This window comes from Oryx dammah, unplaced genomic scaffold, assembly GCF_014754425.2.
Source record: "Oryx dammah isolate SB20612 unplaced genomic scaffold, SCBI_Odam_1.1 HiC_scaffold_16, whole genome shotgun sequence".
NCBI classification, from domain to species: Eukaryota; Metazoa; Chordata; class Mammalia; order Artiodactyla; family Bovidae; genus Oryx; species Oryx dammah.
The window spans coordinates 24,137,997-24,157,055 of NW_024070200.1; the positions used below are offsets into that span (position 1 = coordinate 24,137,997).

Consider the following 19,059-nt stretch of genomic DNA (forward strand, 5'->3'; position numbering starts at 1 on the left):
TAGATGTCGCTGTGTTTCCTTGAGTTTAGTGTATCACTCCTGGGGCATAATTTGGAAGCTGTTGCTAAAGCCTTCACAATGCTAGTGGTAGTGTGAAATCAATATGTCCTTCCTGGGGAAGTGTGAAGTTTGCTGATGTCTATCAAAATTATAAATTTGCACATGCTTTTGACCCAGCAATTCAACTTACAGAAGTTATGTCCTATATTTTCCCATAGTATCTATGAGTGAAAAATTACCTTGGCCCCCATAGTATGTTATTATTATTATTATTTTTTTTTGGCCATGCTGAGTGGCATGTGGAGTCTTAGCTCTCTGACTAGGGAATCCAACCTGTATGCCTTGCAGTGGAAGCATGGATCCCTAACCATTGGTCTGCCAGTATATTCCCTATAGGATTTTAGTGTCGCAAAAGATTATAAAGTGTAGATGTCCGTTAGTAGAAGACTGGTTCAATAGATTATGGTACATTCATACAGTGAAATAATAGACAGCTGTATTTTAAAGAGTAGAAGTTCTTCGAGAGCCAAAATGGAATGACTGCAAAGTATATTGAAAGTGAAAAAGAAAGTGAAAGTGAAGTCGCTTATTCGTGTCCGACCTTGCAACCCTGTGGACTGTAGCCCACCAGGCTCCTCCATCCATGGGATTCTCCATCCATGGGATTCTCCAGGCAAGAATACTGGAGTGGGTTGCCATTTCCTTCTCCAGGGGGTCTTCCTGAGCCAGGGATCAAACCTAGGCCTCCCGCATTGCAGGCAGATGCTTTAACCTCTGAGCCACCTGCGAAGCCCACAAAGTATATTGCTAAGTGATAAAAGGAAGATAGAGAAGAATTTTCATGGTATGCTGCCACATCCTGTGTAAAAAAGGAAAAGACATATACATGTATATGTATTAGCTTAGATGTGTATCGGTTATCTTTGGACATATATCAAAACTTGATAATGTAGGTTACCTCTGCAGAGAAGAAATAGGTGAGAAGAAAACTTTTCAATGAATACTTTTTTGTTTCTTTTGTCTTTGGAACTATGTAGAATGTGTTACCTATTCAAAAGTATATTAAGATGTAAATAAATGGGATATACAAAATAACTTCACCACTAATACAGTTAGAAATTTATTTCATTATTATATTTTCAAGCTGAATAATTTTAGGACTGAAATTGTATTTTAGTATCTAATGAAAAATCAAGATCAGACATTTAACACTGTAAAATTGTATTTTGTTTTGTTCTTTCAGGATTTAGAAAACTACATATTGGAACTTATCCCTACTTTGCCACAGTTAGATGGGCTGGAAAAATCTTTTTACTCCTTTTATGTTTGTACAGCAGTTAGGAAGTTCTTCTTCTTTTTAGACCCTCTAAGAACAGGTAAAAGAAAATCTTATCTCACTTAGACATTTTCTAAATCTCAGTAACTAGAGATAAGTCTTTAAAATGTAATTTATTTTCCTAACATGTCATTACCACTGATATATAAATACTTTGATATATAGATCTTTTGATTTACTTGCACTAACCAACCACCATCAGCTATGTGACAGTGGGCATGTCACATAACCATTTACAATTTGTCTTTAAAATGAAGTATCAACTAGGTGACCTATGGTTCTTTCCAGTTTAAAGAAGCCAGGTATTGATATATTTGCTAGCCCTAATGGGTAATATACTGGATAATTATTCTTTTTGATGAAAAATATGAATTGGGAGATAGGAGGACCATTTAGCCATAATGTATTTTTCTCATTCTCAAGTTAACCATCCTATATGAAGATCAGATTTGTAAATTTTGCCTCATGTTTTAACAGCACACTCTATCAACTGTTCTAACCTGCTAGACTGGGACAGAGAAAGGAACAGAAGGCCTAAACCAAATTCCTTGGTTCTTTTAGGTCCTTGAAAGTGGCAGCTGTGTGAATCCATCACAGTATGGGGTAGCTGTCAGTCTTTTTTAAATGCCTTTGTTAAAGACATACACATCTTTTCCCTTTGAAATTTACAAAATAATAATAGCCAACAGTTTTGACTGTTTATTATGTACTGAGTATTGTGCCAAGCAGTTTACATAGATTCTTTCATTTCCTTCTCAACTCCATAAAGAAGGTATTATTATCCACATTTTATGTGTAAAGCAGCTGAGACTTAGATAGATTGCATGTCTAGAAATGGTATTTAAATCCCAGCTCTCTACTCTTAACCGTGCTTTATATTGTTTTCTATTCCAGAACCTCCAAAGGAAAATGGAGACAGTCTCTTTATTTGACTACTAACAGTATAATATCCATAACCACAAAAAAATTAACTTTTTTTGGAATCTTGTATCAATGTAATTTTGGAATTTATCAATTGGATATATATTTGGTGGTATATAGGTAGACATATCTGTATGAGATTTTATTAACTATTCCTTGCAGATTTCCCTTTTAACATCAATATATAGTAAGGACTTTGGAACATGAGAGCTAGGAAGCTTTAAAATACCAATTGTGTGATTGCTCTTCTAAAACAACATTTTTATAAAATTGAGTTGCTCTTGTTTTTAAAATTAAGTAATTGTGTTTCTCTTCTTTAAAGGGAAGATAAAAATTCAAGATATTTTAGCATGCAGCTTCCTAGATGATTTATTGGAGGTAAGTATGTTTTTAAATTACTTAATTCTATCACTTGATAGTTGCTATCTTCTAATTATGTCTCTATATTTATCTAGTTAAGGGATGAGGAACTATCCAAGGAGAGTCAAGAAACAAATTGGTTTTCTGCTCCTTCTGCCCTAAGGGTGTATGGTATGTTCTTATCATAATGCTAAAATTTGAATTATCTGTTCCTCAGTAAATGTTTCGTTAGCTTCTATTCAAAGGACAATTTTAAACATAGCCTAATTACCTTAGGGCGTCCCTGGTGGCTCAGGCAGTAAAGAATCCACCTGCAATGCATGAGACCTGGGTTCGAATCCTGGGTTGGGAAGATCCCCTGGAGGAGAGCATGGCAACCCACTCCAGTATTCTTGCCTGGAGAATCCCATGGACAGAGGGGCCTGGCGGGCTACAGCCCATGGGATCGCAAAGAGTCAGACGCGACTAAGCACAGCACAGCACAATTTACCTTAAGATCAAAGTATTCTAATTTTCTTAAGAGCTTCTATTCTAGATTACTAAATTTTGTTTAAATACCAACATTTTATATGTGTATATGTATATATTTTTAATATAGTTGATTTATAATGTTGTGCCAATCTCTGCTATACAGCAAAATGCCAGTGCTTTATATTTTTGTGACTCTTAATTTAATACATTTCTAGAACTTTAATATCGGAGAAGGCAATGGCACCCCACTCCAGTACTCTTGCCTGGAAAATCCCATGGACAGAGGAGCTTGGTAGGCTGCAGTCCATGGGGTCGCTAAGAGTTGGACACGACTGAGCGACTTCACTTTCACTTTTCACTTTCATGCATTGGAGAAGGAAATGGCAACCCACTTCAGTGTTCTTGCCTGGAGAATCCCAGGGACGAGGGAGCCTGGTGGGCTGCCGTCTGTGGGGTCGCACAGAGTTGGACACGACTGAAGTGACTTAGCAGCCGTAGCAGCAGCAGCACTTTAATATAACATAAGGAATGTGGTTTGACTATTGTTGACTCAGGAACATTAATATGAACATCACCTATGATCTTGCACTGTGATAAAATGCTGCTCTCAGGGTCCACAGAAGGATGTCTTTGGACCTAGTTTTTTCTTGAATTTCATTAGTCTGTTACACTGTTCTATTGAGTGATCTTCTGACTTGTTTTTGCAACCTTGACCTCTGCTTTCAAATGCCAGCATTCCACTGCTTTATGTTGGTTCACCCACTGCTGCTGCTGCTCCTAAGTCGGTTCAGTCGTGTCCGACTCTGCGACCCCATAGACAGGAGCCCATCAGGCTCCCCCATCCCTGGAATTCTCCAGGCAAGAACACTGGAGTGGGTTGCCATTTCCTTCTCCAATGCATGAAAGTGAAAAGTGAAAGTGAATTCGTTCAGTCGTGTCTGAGTCTTCACGACCCCATGGACTGCAGCCCGCCAGGCTCCTCTGCCCATGGGATTTTCCAGGCAAGACTACTGGAGTGGGTTGCCATTGCCTTCTCCAAGTTGACCCCCTACCTCCATCTAATTTAGAATCCTAGGAAAGTTCTAAAAGGTTGCAAACTGAAAACAAATAATGTAAGTGACACAGCATAAAGGCATCATGAATTTTCTTTGACTGGTTTCTGGCTTTACATTGTTCTGATAGAGATTAAAGGAATAGTAGGTGACTACCTTGACTGTAACAAAATTAGTTTAAAGATCAAAATATTAACCAATAAAATAACTTTTTGTTTCTTTTGGTCATAAGTGTCTTTTTATTGTCTTTCTTCCCAAGGCCAGTATTTGAATCTTGATAAGGATCACAATGGCATGCTCAGTAAAGAAGAACTCTCCCGCTATGGAACAGCAACCATGACCAATGTCTTCTTAGACCGTGTTTTCCAGGAGTGTCTCACTTATGATGGAGAAATGGTAGTAGTTTAAACCTCTTGAGTTTTAAAAATTTAGACTCCCACAATTTCCAAAAGCCCTTTTTTAAAAATAGAAATATAGTTGACTTACAATGTTGTATTAGTTTCATGTATACACCATAGTGATTCAATATTTTTATAGATTACATACCAAAGTTATAGCAAAATATGACTATATTCCCTGTGTGAAGATTTCATTCTTTTTATGGCTGAGTAGTATTCCATTATATATATACCATGTCCTCTTTATCCACTTACCTGTCGATGGACCCTTAGGTTGCTTCCATATCTTGGCTTATGTAAGTATTGCTGCTGTGAACACTGGAGTGCATATCTTTCCAAATTACTGTTTCCATTTTCTTCACATAAACATCCAGGAATAGAATTGCTGGATCATACAGTTCTATCTTTAATTTTTTGAGGAACCTCCATACTGTTTTCCATTGTGCTGGACCAATTTGCATTCCCACCAACAGCGCATGAGAGTTCCCTTTTCTCCACATGCTTGAACACTTTAGTTATCTTTTATTTGGTTTTTTGTTTTTGCATGCGGGGTCTTAGTGGGATTGAACCCATGCCCTCTGCAGTGGAAGTGCCAAGTCTTAACCACTGGACTGCCAGGGAAGTCGTTAGTTCTTTTTGATGGTAGCCATTCTGAACAGTGTGAGGTGATCTCATTGTGATTTTGATTTGTGTTTCCCTAATGACTGGTGATATTGAGCATCTTTTCATGTGCCTGTTGGCCATCTGATATCTTCTTCAGAAAAATGCATGTTTAGGTCTTCCGTCCATATTTAATGACAAAAGCCTTTTTCTTGATGTGATATAGCAGTATTTTCCTGTCAGTGTATAACAGTATCTTAAGAAGTATGAACTGATAAAATTGTTTGAGGTTCGGAGCCTTTGATCTTAAGGTAAATTTGCTTAAAAACATTACTTCCCTTATGCACTCAGGACAAATAGAAATTTTTACTATTTTGTTCATTTCATTGTTGGTGCAACTACTGTAGAGGAATGTTGTAGGCTAGTAAAAAAAATAAAAATCTGAAAAACAGGTAAATACTATTGACTATTTTCATATAGATGGTTCACTCACTGAGTTACCAGGTCAGATATAGTACCATATATGCCATGATTTAAATCTGAGAATCAGGTTGTATTATTCTAAGTGACTACCTTAGTAGCTAAAGATTCGCTAACATGCACCTGTCCTTTTATCACAATTCAAAATATATACTTGAGAAGAAAATTCTAAATAGCATTTTTAAGTCTCCATTCTTGCTATTAATATGTGTTAAGGATCTGATAGCTTTTTCAAACCAATGATGCTTAAGAAATAGTCCTGCTGTCAGCAGAGAATCAGGGTTTTAGGTTTTATCATTTAGCTTCAATAACAAGTTTTCCAAATGAAACCATTGTTAACCAACTGCCAAAGAAAAAGAGGGAAAAGGCACAGAAACTGCTTCATGACTCCCACAGCTGCCTAAACAGTGAGGAGCTTGGAGTATACTAATGACGTGATGAAGAAAGAAAATCAGAAGCTACCGTTAGGCGTGGAGTTTAGACCATGATAAGGCTGTATCTCTAGCTCTTATACATAGAGTTTATCAGAAAAGAATTCTTAATCTTAGCCTAAAAAAATCCTTTCCAAGATTATAAACTTTTCCCAAGTGAAAATCTCTGAAGTACTTTACTTCTCTTAACCATGGGAAAAAAGTAATCTGTGACTATGCTTTTTTCATAGAAAAAGCTTTCTGTTCTCTTCATGTCTTTTTAGCCTTCATTTGTATTCGTTTGCTCCCTTTTGGATGAGAACAGTGTCAGATCACTGTAGAATATCTGGCACTCTTAAGATGACTTATTGGAAATCATCTGAATTAAAATTTCAAAGCAGTATTTCCTACGACCACACTGAACTGAAAATGGAAATTTAGTGGCCATACCCAATAGCTGTCATTCTCCTGTCCATTTCAAAAGCCTAATAAGTGAAAATTATGATTTAACACAGCAAATCTCATAAGAAAATGAGCTGTGCCCCAAAAAACTGTCTGTACAGGTTAACTGCAGTGTATAGAATACCTAGAAACCAACATTAAGTATAGTTAAGTATGAATTTTGCATTTCATATTAAAAAATTGCCATCTTTGATTACAAAGTAGCCTCCAATCATCAGACATTCATTTGAAAAGTTAATTACAAATTACAAATAAGGATTCTAATGATCATCATTTTCTTTTCTTTAGGACTATAAGACCTACCTGGATTTTGTTCTTGCATTAGAAAACCGCAAAGAACCTGCAGCTCTGCAGTATATTTTTAAGTTACTTGACATTGAGAACAAAGGGTATCTGAATGTCTTTTCCCTTAATTATTTCTTTAGGGTAAGTCTCATTTGTGTAAGTGTACCTTTGGTATACAGTTTGGTTTAAATTACCTACTAAGTGACAATTTTATCTAACTTGGGGTGTTTAAATTTAGCAAAAGGATTTATATAACAGATTTCAGAAGGAAATCAAGTCTAGTTTTAGTTTTTTCTATTTTTGAAAAGATAAATGGGCTAAATCAGTGCTGATTTGATTAGTTGTAAGGTACTTTACAAGTGTGTAAATACACGTCAGGCTTATTAACCAGTGGAGATAAAAACATGCCTGAGAAAGTCTGTGCTTTTGGTCATCAAAAACTAGTATGTAAAGTTCTATAGAAACATTACACGTTCAGAAAAGGGAACTCCTTTCCACAGTTTTCCCAACCTGGTAGTTGTAGATTCTTTTAATTGCTATGCTATAACAAATATAAATTTAAAAGTTGGCTAGAATTCACATTTCAGTGTGAAACAGATTTGCTGAAATACTTATTCTGTGCCGTAAGTAGTCTCAGAGAATAGCATGATGAGCTCTGAAGTGGAATTTGATTGTATCAGATAAGCATTCAGCTGTAGCAGGTGTAAATGTAGGAATTACCATCCTTTTAAGATAAACCATTCCTCAGTTTGAATGGTGGCTTTTCTACTTGATGGAATGGTTTTGTACAGTACTATTCCACTCCATTGCCACATAGCTAGTTTTCAGAAGACCATCTGGTTTTTATATGGAAGATCAATGGAAAGAAGACATTTTTTTTTTGGCATTTTTTTAAAACAGTAAAAATGGACATTTTCACATTTTTGTTGTAAACCATTTTCCCCTGGAAGCTTTTTTTTTTCCATTTAAAAATTTTGTGATACTCCTAAAATAACTTTGTCTGATTTCTGAGTTTCAGAGTATATAAATAATTTCATGTTAAATTCCCTGAAAGGGAATAAGAGAAATTATGATTTTCTAGGTAGTAATGACTACATATTATTATAAGGATAAAATAAATTACATCCAGTATGAGGATGCATTTTTTAAAAAAACTGAATGCCACATGGACTTATATCCATGACTAATCTGAGAATCTGATACCACCTATCATAGGTATGCCCCTGCTTTAAGCAGACCTATTAAATGAAAATTTAGTTTTAGGAAAACACAGTAAATATATCTTTCAAACTACTCAATCCCTTTTCACAACTATTTCTTTATAGTATCTTCTACTCTTATGATATTTTATTTATTAAATACATTGAAAATATTTTATATATTTGTTTTAGACTTGGTTGTATGGGCTAAGGTAAAGTTACTGGTACCGAGCCTGGCTGTGTGTAAAGCCTTTGTGCATCAGTATCCCAGTGATAAAGCTAGGCCCGTATATGCACTCTAGATCACTTCATCCACGTCTGCTGCTCCAGTAGATGAGAGTGTACTCAGATTCCCATATGCTGCAGAGATGCCCTGTGCACACTGGGATCAGTGGCACTACAGAGTGGCACTCAAAACATATTTCACTGATTATTTTCCAAGAATTTTAAGCTTTCACATTTTCCAGTGAATGACTCCCACCTAGAATATTTGTTAGTCCAACTGGATCACCGCAGTTTCTTCCGTCTTTTTTTTTTGTTAAAGTTCATAAAATAAGGGAGGTTTTTCTGTCAAGAATATGAAGTATAGGGTGGGAGGGGAGGTGGTAGACTGGGTGCCTTAAAGAATGGTGAAGGTGTGAACAGCGTTCCTGGAAAATGGGAGGAGCAGATCATAACAGAATTGCAAGGCAATGTTGTAAGGCCTGTCTGGGGTTGGAGACCATTCTTACATAATAGTAATCTTACACAATAGTAATCTGTACTCTTGTATACTTTCCTTATGAAGTTCTCCATGTGTAGGTCTAGAAAAGTTGATGACTACACCAATCCAGTGTTTAGGTTTTGCTCAACAGATGTAAAAAAAGGTCAAGGAATTTGAGGAAATTGGCAAGGATGGTTAAAACAATGAGACTTATGGTCTGATAGGATAGGAAACAGAACTAGAAAGGGGGCCATGGGAACAGGGCAGGGAATGTTGTGTATTTTACATTTTTTGTTTAAGGATTTATTTCTATTAAATACAGGCCATACAAGAACTAATGAAAATCCATGGACAGGATCCTGTTTCATTTCAAGATGTCAAGGTTACTTTTTTCTTTAATTTATGTAATTTACAGCAGATAATCATTTGTATTAAATGAAGTTTTTACCTGAAAGCAACTTATGATGTACTGAACCAAGTATTTGCAGTTATTTGTTCTGAATTAATATTGAAGTCGTTAGAAACTGAGACAACGATGGGACTAATGATTTACACAGTTGAACATTTTAACGCTGTCAGTCTTGTGTTCTCATTGGAAGCATTTGTTCAGATTGAAAATTGAAAGAATCAGTATAGCCTGTATCTTTAAATGGCAGTCTGTTCCACCATAAACTGAACTGGGGCAAACTTTAGGTTCAGGCACTTTTTTAGTCCACTCCTTCAGAGGGCTTGCTTGCTTTGGTATTATTTAAGGAGACATCAATCTTACTGTATGAAAACCACTACTATTTGAAACAGTTAACATTTTAGTAATCAGACCTTCATCAGCTGTAAAACACATAGGGGCATCCAGTACTAGTTCAGGTGAAGTAATGTAATAAAATAACCCATCCCATTTTAACCAAATATAATAAAAGGCTATGTCAGTTTAATATAAATGAGACAAATTTGAAACTATGCAACTGGCAATTTAAAAATGAGTCATTTTATACGGCCACCAATGTGGAAAGGGAGATTTCACATACACACCAGATTAAAAAGTCATACATTTACCTGAATTGTTCTAATCTTTAAAAATGTAATTTAAATACTACTAAATACATTGAGTGATTTGTACTGATACCCCATAAGTAATCTTATAGTGCACTTAATAATACAGAAAAGGTTCTTCCATCTGTTCTAGTTATTTTTATCACCATTTAGTGTCATTGTGGAAGACTAATTCTTTAATATTCCTCCTATCCATTCCAGGTCCAGAGTAAAACGTTGACATTATTATTGGAAATGAAGTTTTGTCCATGTCTTGGCTCTAAAGCATTTAAGTTTTTACTTTGAGCCAAGTCTGCATTAAATCAAGGCCCTGCTTTACCCCTAATTAGAAGACAATAGAAAAATATAAGTAATTACCACATATACAAAGAACACTACATTAGATAGTTTTGCCACTAATTAGCTATGTAGCTTTAACTGAGCTTCACTTTCTTTATAAGAAACATACAGGCATACCTTTAAAAAAATTGTTTTTAATAATTGAAGGTCTGTGGCAACCCTAGTCAAGCAAGTCTATTGGTGCCATTTTTCCAACAACATTATCTCTATTTCACATTTTGGTAATTCTCACAGCATTCATTGTTATTATTATTAGCTATATGTTGATCTCTGATGTTTGACATTACTATTGCAAAAAGATTACAACTTGTTGAAGGCTCAAATGATAGTTTGCATTTTAAGCAATATTCTTTAATTAAGGTATGTACATTTTATTACATATAATGCTGTTGTACACTTAGACTACAGTGTAAAGATAAACCTTTGTGATGCACTAGGAAACAAAAAAATTCACACGAGTTGCTTTATTGCAATATTCACTTTATTGCAGTGGTCTGGAACAAATCAAAATATCCTCAAGGGTATGCCTCTGCCCAAAGAATCTTCCACTAAAATTCTGTGTATATAGAAAAGAGATGGATTGCCTGTTAAATGAAAAAGGAAAAACTAGAACAAAAAAATTTTACATACGCTCAAGTGCTAGCCCTAAATTTTAGATCACTGTGTAATAGAAATTAAATGAATCAGATAGCAAATTTCATTGTATTTTTTTCTTCCTCTCTTGCAGGATGAAATCTTTGACATGGTAAAACCAAAGGATCCTTTGAAAATCTCTCTCCAGGATTTAATCAACAGTAATCAAGGAGACACAGTCACCACTATTCTAATTGATCTGAATGGCTTTTGGACTTACGAGAATAGAGAAGCTCTTGTTGCAAATGATAATGAAAACTCTACAGACCTTGATGATACATGATCTCTCAAAGACTAGACTGTACTCATTAAAGTAATCTTGAATGCTGCATGTAAATCTGTAGACAGAGAATCCTTAGAAATGGTCTAAATAAAATACTTCATATGCCTACAGAACACAGCAAATGTTCTGGTAATTGGAATTTTGGTTGCAGTGGTCTGGAAGAAATGGGACCAAATTAGGAACAGGAAATTATGGTTACACTTAGCTCAGATATGGCAAGTGTGATCTGGTGAAGATAGGAGTCCATTTTAAACATGCATAATCTTTAGAAATAAAGGAAGTTTTCCTGGAATGTTTCTGACATTAGTCATTAAGAATTAAATACTTGAAAAGTTTAAATTATATCATTTAACTTTGAATCTTCTTCTAAAGTATTATGTATATCAAAAATTACAGAATTCCTCATTCATCAGAGAAGGGTCATTTCATTTCTGGGAAGTATTTGGACATGTTTATTTTAATAGAGTATTTCAATAAAAAGTATTCTAGTATTTTACTTTAATTAAAATCACTGGTATAAAAAAAATCTGTCTAGCTTGATTAACCAGCACCAGGGTTACATTTCACAAAATTTAAACATTTTGTTAAGAATTTTTGTTAGAGAATTTGTTAATTAAGTGTAAAGATTCTCAATTATACTGTTTAGTTTTTAAGAGATGAAAGAATAGAAGAGGGTAGAATAGCATGAACTATGATTCAGAAGGAACAGTAATTATTCAAAGGGTTGGAAAGGAAGAAAAAGTGAAAGAGGCTTAAAAATAAGACAAAACCATTTAATGCATTTATGGGAAATTTTATACTCTGCATAAATAAAAAGTATAAAAGTTTAAGGCACAGTGAATATCTATATAAACATACAAACTGGCCACTGTTGGACAAGTAAAAATAAAATTCAAGAAATGTAACGCCTTCATAAATCATTATCTTCCTTCTACTACAATCAGAAAAGTTTCTGAGTCAACTCTTTTACATCTGGTACCTCTAGAGAGAGGAGATTCAGGTCACCTTTAGATATGCTTGCCTTTACAGGATACCCAAATAAATATGAGTTTGAATATCTTCTCGAATGAAGATAAAAACAAGGGGAACACATCAGATTAGCATTCTTTACTGGTAAACTAATTTATGATGACATTACATAATCTGAAGATTAACCTTTTAAGCACTAAATTATATAGTTTATACCCATGACTAAAAAGATCACCATCACATGCCATGAACCACCATACTATGAATCCATGTAACTGAGGATTCGAAATAAAGAATTATCTTGCCTAAATCCTTCAAATTTCAATTGAAGAACTTAGTGGCCAGATGCTCACTGCTAACAGACTTCCATAATAAGCCCAATGCACCTATGTTGTTTGTTTGACGCTATACTTTAGGCAGATATATTTAAGACTGAACTTGAAGACTATTAACAATGATTAATCTCTAAAGGCTCTTTAAGTTTGCAAATAGGTTTGTAGCAGCCCCATATCTAAAATATACATTTCTCCTTACAGTAAGTTATAAATCAAAGTCATACAGATACTTCATAAGATTCTGAACACATACAGGAATATTTTCAAAATTAGTTTCATATTATACTTTTGTGAGGTCTGCTAATGGCACAGTGGGTACAGGGATGGCCAACCAGGTCAAGCAAACCATCCACTGTTGCTACTTCGAAGTGGTTAATGACAGTTAATTTCATTATACCACCAACTGCACCTTGTACAATATTTAACAGTGAACCCCAGGAGGGTTAAGTCTTCATTTGTCCCCCCAGTATCACCCTGCAACTACTTGACCCAGAGGAGGCATTCAGGATTGAATGACTGACATAACCAGAATGCTATGTGGATAATCAGTAGGTATTACTATTCGAATACAAATACATTAATAAATTTATCCCATAACTAGTGTTCTTAACATGTTCAAACTTAGTTGTTTAAATCTGAATAACTACTGAAAGAGAAAGTAAGATTAAATAACCTTCATTAAAAATGGAAACCCATCTTAATATTTGGTGTTATAAACTCAATCACCTTCCCATGAAATAAAGTTAAGTCTCAAGGAAAGAAAATTCAAAATGCTTTTATCGTGCTTCTTTTATTACGTTCAGTAAACCATCCTTAGTATGAAATGAATGGTTAGATATATAAATATAAGACATAACATGAGAAAATCTAGGGCAAAAATCCTCATTTTAATCTGAGACCACAAATATCAGCTCCAGTTAGCCTTCATCAGCAACTTACCCATTTTTTTTCTTACACAAAGACAAGCTTGATAATTTAACTCTTCCTAGTTGGTGGTTAAGGCTCTAGAATGTCCTTACCTTTTTTAAAGATCATTTTAAAACCAAAGCACTAATTTGACACAGTAAAAGCACAATACAAAGATCCAAATTTCATATCTGGCTTTTGCTAGATAGAGCTTAAGAATAAAGAAACATTCTTCCCTTTCCTGGTAATAATTTAAAATATAAATAATTGTATTAAGGCCCAAGACCCATTGAATAGAGAATGTGAAAATTCCTGGTATAAAAACTACCTTAGAAGTCTGATAGTCATTTCATTCTACAGAGGGACAGAGACTGGATTTTGTTTGCTTTCTGTAATTACTTCACAATCTCCCTCCATTTCAAAATTGAGATTCACAAATGAACTGGATGCCAGTGTTTCTGGTTGATCGGACTGAACAATGGAATCAGCCTGCAGCTTATTTTGTTGGTATTGTCTTTCTGCTTCTTCTGACATCCTATTTTCTTCTTCTTCTTCTTCTTCCTAAAAAGAAGTAACAAGAATAGTTGAAACATAAATGTCCAAATGGAACAGTATTTTTCTCCCACTTTCAGTACCCAGCACAATGAAATCGAGCTTAATTGTGCACATCAATCCTAGGAAAATCTAAGTATTACAAAATTCTAAAATGTATGCTAATCTGATAAAGAATGACTAGAATGAAATGCCTAGTGTAAGGAGGCTACCTGTGGGACAGCTAGATAATACACGTCTTCATTATGCAACCCATTCAGTCCACAACAAATGAAACTCAAGAAAATGTATAAAGGACACACACCTCCTTCTTCATCCGGTAATACTCATCAATTGCATACTGGTATTTTGGGGTGCTGATGCCCAAAACAGATGCAATCTTCTCTCCAAGAAAGTCACAAACTAAAAATATAAAAGTTATAAAAAAAATACAAAAGTCAAATGGTTTACATAATTCCATGTACATTTCTTGAGCCCTTTCTATGTGCAAAGCACTGTAGGAGTACAAAATTTACAATCCCTGCCCTTGGAGAGATTATCAACATTCAGTACATCTTATCTGTGTATCTTCCTTGATTTCCCCAAGAAACACTAGTGGCTCCTTCTGGGCTCCCTATAACATTGCTGGGAATAAGCAGTCAAATAGAATGAGAACAATGTCAGGGAACGAAATGGCAAAACAGCAAAATAACTGCTAACAGACCTTTTCTGTTCATGTTCACAAACATGAAAACTGTATCTAGATGGGTATAGCTGTTTTTCAGTCCTTTTTTTTTTCAAAGCACATCCAGAAGCGAAAGAATGTGTTCAGGTGAAGTATAAGTTAGATTAGTATCTCCAAAGGTAGCTAGCTAGCTGCTGAGAAGGGCGTGACTAAACTCCCCATTGTTTTCCTTCATTTCTGAAACACCCTACTTGGCCAAGTTCCTGTTCTGGGAATATATGATACTGGTTATACAACATTCAAACAAAAAAGCAATACCTGAAAGGGTGGATGTGGCAGCACGAAGCATGTGAAACCATAAGTAGGGTCCCCAGGTAAGTTTTGTCTGCAACAAGAGGTTAGGTTAGCAACCTCCATACTTAAATTTATTCTATATGTTTAGGCCAGGATGAAGCAGTCAAATACTTGGTGGGTACACAGAATATTCTATAGAGTATAACAAATAGGCTACAATCCAATAAAAAAAATTAAAAGCTTTGTAGACAGAATGTCACAAAAGCATTTAACATTCACCTGTACAGCTACCATTACGATAAGTCCATGGAATAACCCAAAAAAGTGGCAGTCACTGAAATGGAGTTGGTAAGTCACAACCTTGATTATTTACAAACTGATAACCCAGAGCCTTCCTTTCTCCTGTCTTGCTGGGTTTTTTTTTTCCTGTCTTCATTGTTCAGAAACACATCAGAGTGTGTATACAGTCAACTGAAAGGGATCTAAGGAATCAATACATACAACATACTTCTGGTTTAGTGGTGAACTGAGGTTCAGAGAAATTAAGGATAAGTGAGGGCATATCAAATGAACTTTTAATGGCAAGAAAATAAGTAACCAGTAAGTGGCAAGATGAGTTTTTTTGTTAATTTAAGGATTAAAAAGGGACTAGACCATGCAACCCAAGAAAAGTTTAACATATAACTGGCAGGCTAGAAACACTGGCAAACTGCCATCCACACTACACACCTCATAGTTAACCTTGGTGCTGTAATTCCATGGAATACTTCTATAAAGCTTGACACATGGATGACAGTTTGCCTCTATGGAGGAAACTGGTCATAGGAGCATGCTTCAATATACCAATATTTTTGTTATGAAAAGAAAACACAGTATAGAGCATCAGTCAGTTCAGTCGCTCAGTCGTGTCCGATTCTCTGCGATCCCATGAATCGCAGTACGCCAGGCCTCCCTGTCCATCACCAACCCCGGAGTTCACTCAGACTCAGGTCCATCGAGTTAGTGATGCCATCCAGCCATCTCATCCTCTGTCATCCCCTTCTCCTCCTGCCCTCAATCCCTCCCAGCATCAGAGTCTTTTCCAATGAGTCAACTCTTCGCATGAGGTGGCCAAAGTACTGGAGTTTCAGTTTTGGCATCATTCCTTCCAAAGAAATCCCAGGGCTGATCTCCTTCAGAATGGACTGGTTGGATCTCCTTGCAGTCCAAGGGACTCTCAAGAGTCTTCTCCAACACCACAGTTCAAAAGCATCAGTTCTTCAGCGGTCAGCCTTCTTCAAGTCCAACTCTCACATCCTTACATGACCACAGGAAAAACCATAGCCTTGACTAGACGGACCTTAGTCGGCAAAGTAATGTCTCTGCTTTTGAATATGCTACCTAGGTTGGTCATAATATGCTATCTAGGTTGGTCATAACTCTTCTTCCAAGGAGTAAGCGTCTTTTAATTTCATGGCTGCAGTCACCATCTGCAGTGATTTTGGAGCCCCCCAAAAATAAAGTCTGACACTGTTTCCACTGTTTCTCCATCTATTTCCCATGAAGTGATGGGACCTGATGCCATGATCTTCATTTTCTGAATGTTGAGCTTTAAGCCAACTTTTTCGTTCTCCTCTTTCACTTTCATCAAGAGGCTTTTTAGTTCCTCTTCACTTTCTTCCATAAGGGTGGTGTCATCTGCATATCTGAGGTTATTGATATTTCTCCCGGCAATCTTGATTCCAGCTTGTGTTTCTTCCAGCCCAGCATTTCTCATGATGTACTCTCTATCAAATACATCAGTAATTGTTTCCATATTGGTTTCTCAGAGAGAAGAAAAAGATAAGCCTTAATCCATAATCTTCTTAGATAAGACATGCTGATGATTACAAGGGCATTAAAAAACCAAATACAAGAATATCTGGTAAGACTGAAAACCATAGACACTAGAAACTGCTTCTTTTCTGTTGGTGAAATGGAAGTATCATCCTTCCCTGATATCTGAAGCTGACAAGGTTGCCAATTTCAGTGTTATTTCCTTTCTCCATGGTTAAGGAAAAATTTTCACCTGAGGGCTTTCAAGTCATTTTGAGTGGACACTATCTGTCTAATCAAGTTCTCATGTAAATTATTTTTAAAAATAACATCATATATTTCAAATATTATTTTAAAAGGATATCTGAAAGACTTGGCAGACAGGCTAAAGCAGAGGAGGAAACAAAATGAAAAGTAGGTGATAGTATTTTGAAAGGACACACAAGTAAGGTAGCTCCTTAGTCTCTCTTTACACAAGAATGGATGTCCAAGCAAACAAATACATTCAAGAAAGTACTGTATATTTCTGGCTCCCTGATCAAATCTGCTATATCTTCTATATTCAGAGCAGAAGGCATTTCTCATGTGCGATAAGGGTTAGTTCAGGGCCTCTGTTTAAGGGTTAGTTCAGGGCCTCTGTTTAATATATTCTAACACTAGTGTCTACGTATGTCTTACAGCAAGTGGGACAGTGCAGAAATAAAGGGAATGGAACCAATTTCTTTAACACATAGTAAGTGATAGGCCAAGAAATTACTTAGATAAAGATTCAGCAAGCTTTTGAAGAAAAGTACATATTTCTCACTGGACCAATTCTCTTGAGGCTATTTCTATAGAAAATAATTGCTAACGTCCAGACTGTAACTACCAATGGGTCAAACCTGTTCCAGAGCTAAGATACTGGATAAGGAGAACTGATACAAGATCTAGAGTGTTCAAGACTTCCCGTTTATGGGTGCAAACTCTAGCAGATTCATTCTTTTCTTCAAAAATTTAAGTACCTATTTCTTCCTGAATAACTATCCATCGCTTCCTTAATAACGAACTATTAAGCCTTGCTATCTTGGGACTTTCCTGGTGATCCAGTGGTTAAGAATCTGCCTGCCAATGCAGGGACACAGCAGGTTCAATCCCTGGACCTGGAAGATCCCACATGCCGCAGAGCAACTAAGCCTGTGTGTCACAACTTCTGAAGCCTGCGTGCCTAGAGCCTGCGCTCTGTGCAATGAGAAGCCTGAGCGCTGCAATTAGAGAGTAGCACCCACTCTTAGCAACTAGAGACAGTCCACATGCAGCTACAAAGACTCGGCACAGCCAAAAATTAATTAAAATTAAAAAAACTTTTTAAACCTAAGCATACATGTGTTTTACAACATTATTACACTTTTTCTATCCTGCTGGTTTTCCCATTTACTATATTGAAAATATTAAGCACATTTATTAAATGCTTTGATTTCTACAGGCAGAAAAACTAGGCCCCAAATATAATCATTTGGAAAGCTCACCCTTCACAATGTAAAACTTCACAACAGAAACTTTACCAATAAATATTCACCAGTAATATATGAGACTGTCCATTCCCTTGTACCCTAATTACAGTATATTGTCCTTTTCCTTTTTATTTTTTATTATTTTGGCCATGCCTTGCATCATGCAGGATCTTAGGTCCCCAACCAGGGATTGAACCCATACCCCTTGCAGTGGAAGCGTGGAGTCCTAACCACTGGACCACCAGGGAAGTCCCACATCCTTTTCCTTTTTTAAAATCTGATACGCAAAACTGACCCCAGATAATTTTTAGTTCTGACTATATTATGAAAGGCATCAATCCATTTATATAGGTAGCAATTATGTGCATAATCAAAGTTTTTAATGTGTATAGTTAAATACACATATATATGAATATGTGAGGAACCCTCAACAAAAATACCACAGGTTAAAGGACTTACTAGAAATATGTCTATTCTTAAGACACATCTAAGGTAAAAAATCTAAGGAAATTTGTAAAAAGACCTAGGTCTCCATTTCTTACTTTCTATCAGGTACCATATGCCAGGAGTATTATTCTTAAATCTTTATTTAAAATATCTGGGCTTATCTTTAACTGGGTCAGTTCTACAAATCTTCTATATAAACATAGGCCAATACCTTTCCCAAATTTCTTTGTTCTCAGATTTATGATGCATTAGAAACAAACAGAAAATGGACAGTCTGCTCTTCACAGTAAGTGAAGCTAGATCTGTCTTCGGTGATTAACACCTGAGAGGATAATTGGTACTTTGCTAAAAAAGATAACAAATGTTGGTGAGGATGCAGAGAAACTGGAACCCTTGGTCACTGTTGGTGCGAATGCAAAATGGTGTAGCCATTATGGAAAACAGTATGCAGGGTTCCTCAGAAAATTAAAAATAGAAATACCATACGATCTAGCAATGCCACTTCTGGGTAGTGCCCAAAAGAACTGAAATTAGCATCTCAAAGAGGCATTTCCACCCTCATGTTCACCGCAGCATTGTTCACAGTAGTCCAGGGACGGGAACAACGTGAAGCGCAGTGCGAGTCC

The 19,059-nt window shown here is 35.9% G+C and overlaps 2 protein-coding genes across 3 annotated transcripts in view; one reads left to right on the top strand and one right to left on the bottom strand.

Annotated features, from left to right (window-relative positions):
• PPP2R3C (protein phosphatase 2 regulatory subunit B''gamma) overlaps positions 1 to 11,095 on the top strand; it is a 23,645-nt gene extending 12,550 nt beyond the window's left edge. For both annotated transcript variants that reach the window (XM_040256764.1, XM_040256765.1), the window contains exons 7-13: positions 1,244 to 1,376; positions 2,580 to 2,635; positions 2,713 to 2,788; positions 4,400 to 4,536; positions 6,779 to 6,916; positions 9,000 to 9,059; positions 10,794 to 11,095. In XM_040256764.1, coding sequence (XP_040112698.1) covers positions 1,244 to 1,376; positions 2,580 to 2,635; positions 2,713 to 2,788; positions 4,400 to 4,536; positions 6,779 to 6,916; positions 9,000 to 9,059; positions 10,794 to 10,982 — 789 coding nt within the window. In that variant the 3' untranslated portion in view covers positions 10,983 to 11,095. The remainder of the gene's footprint in view (positions 1 to 1,243; positions 1,377 to 2,579; positions 2,636 to 2,712; positions 2,789 to 4,399; positions 4,537 to 6,778; positions 6,917 to 8,999; positions 9,060 to 10,793) is intronic.
• Positions 10,390 to 19,059, bottom strand: part of FAM177A1 (family with sequence similarity 177 member A1) — an 18,337-nt gene continuing 9,667 nt past the window's right edge. Inside the window, exons 3-5 of the mRNA XM_040256768.1 lie at positions 14,727 to 14,793; positions 14,049 to 14,146; positions 10,390 to 13,753 (exon numbers count right to left, since the gene is read on the bottom strand). Coding sequence (XP_040112702.1) covers positions 13,547 to 13,753; positions 14,049 to 14,146; positions 14,727 to 14,793 — 372 coding nt within the window. The 3' untranslated portion in view covers positions 10,390 to 13,546. The remainder of the gene's footprint in view (positions 13,754 to 14,048; positions 14,147 to 14,726; positions 14,794 to 19,059) is intronic.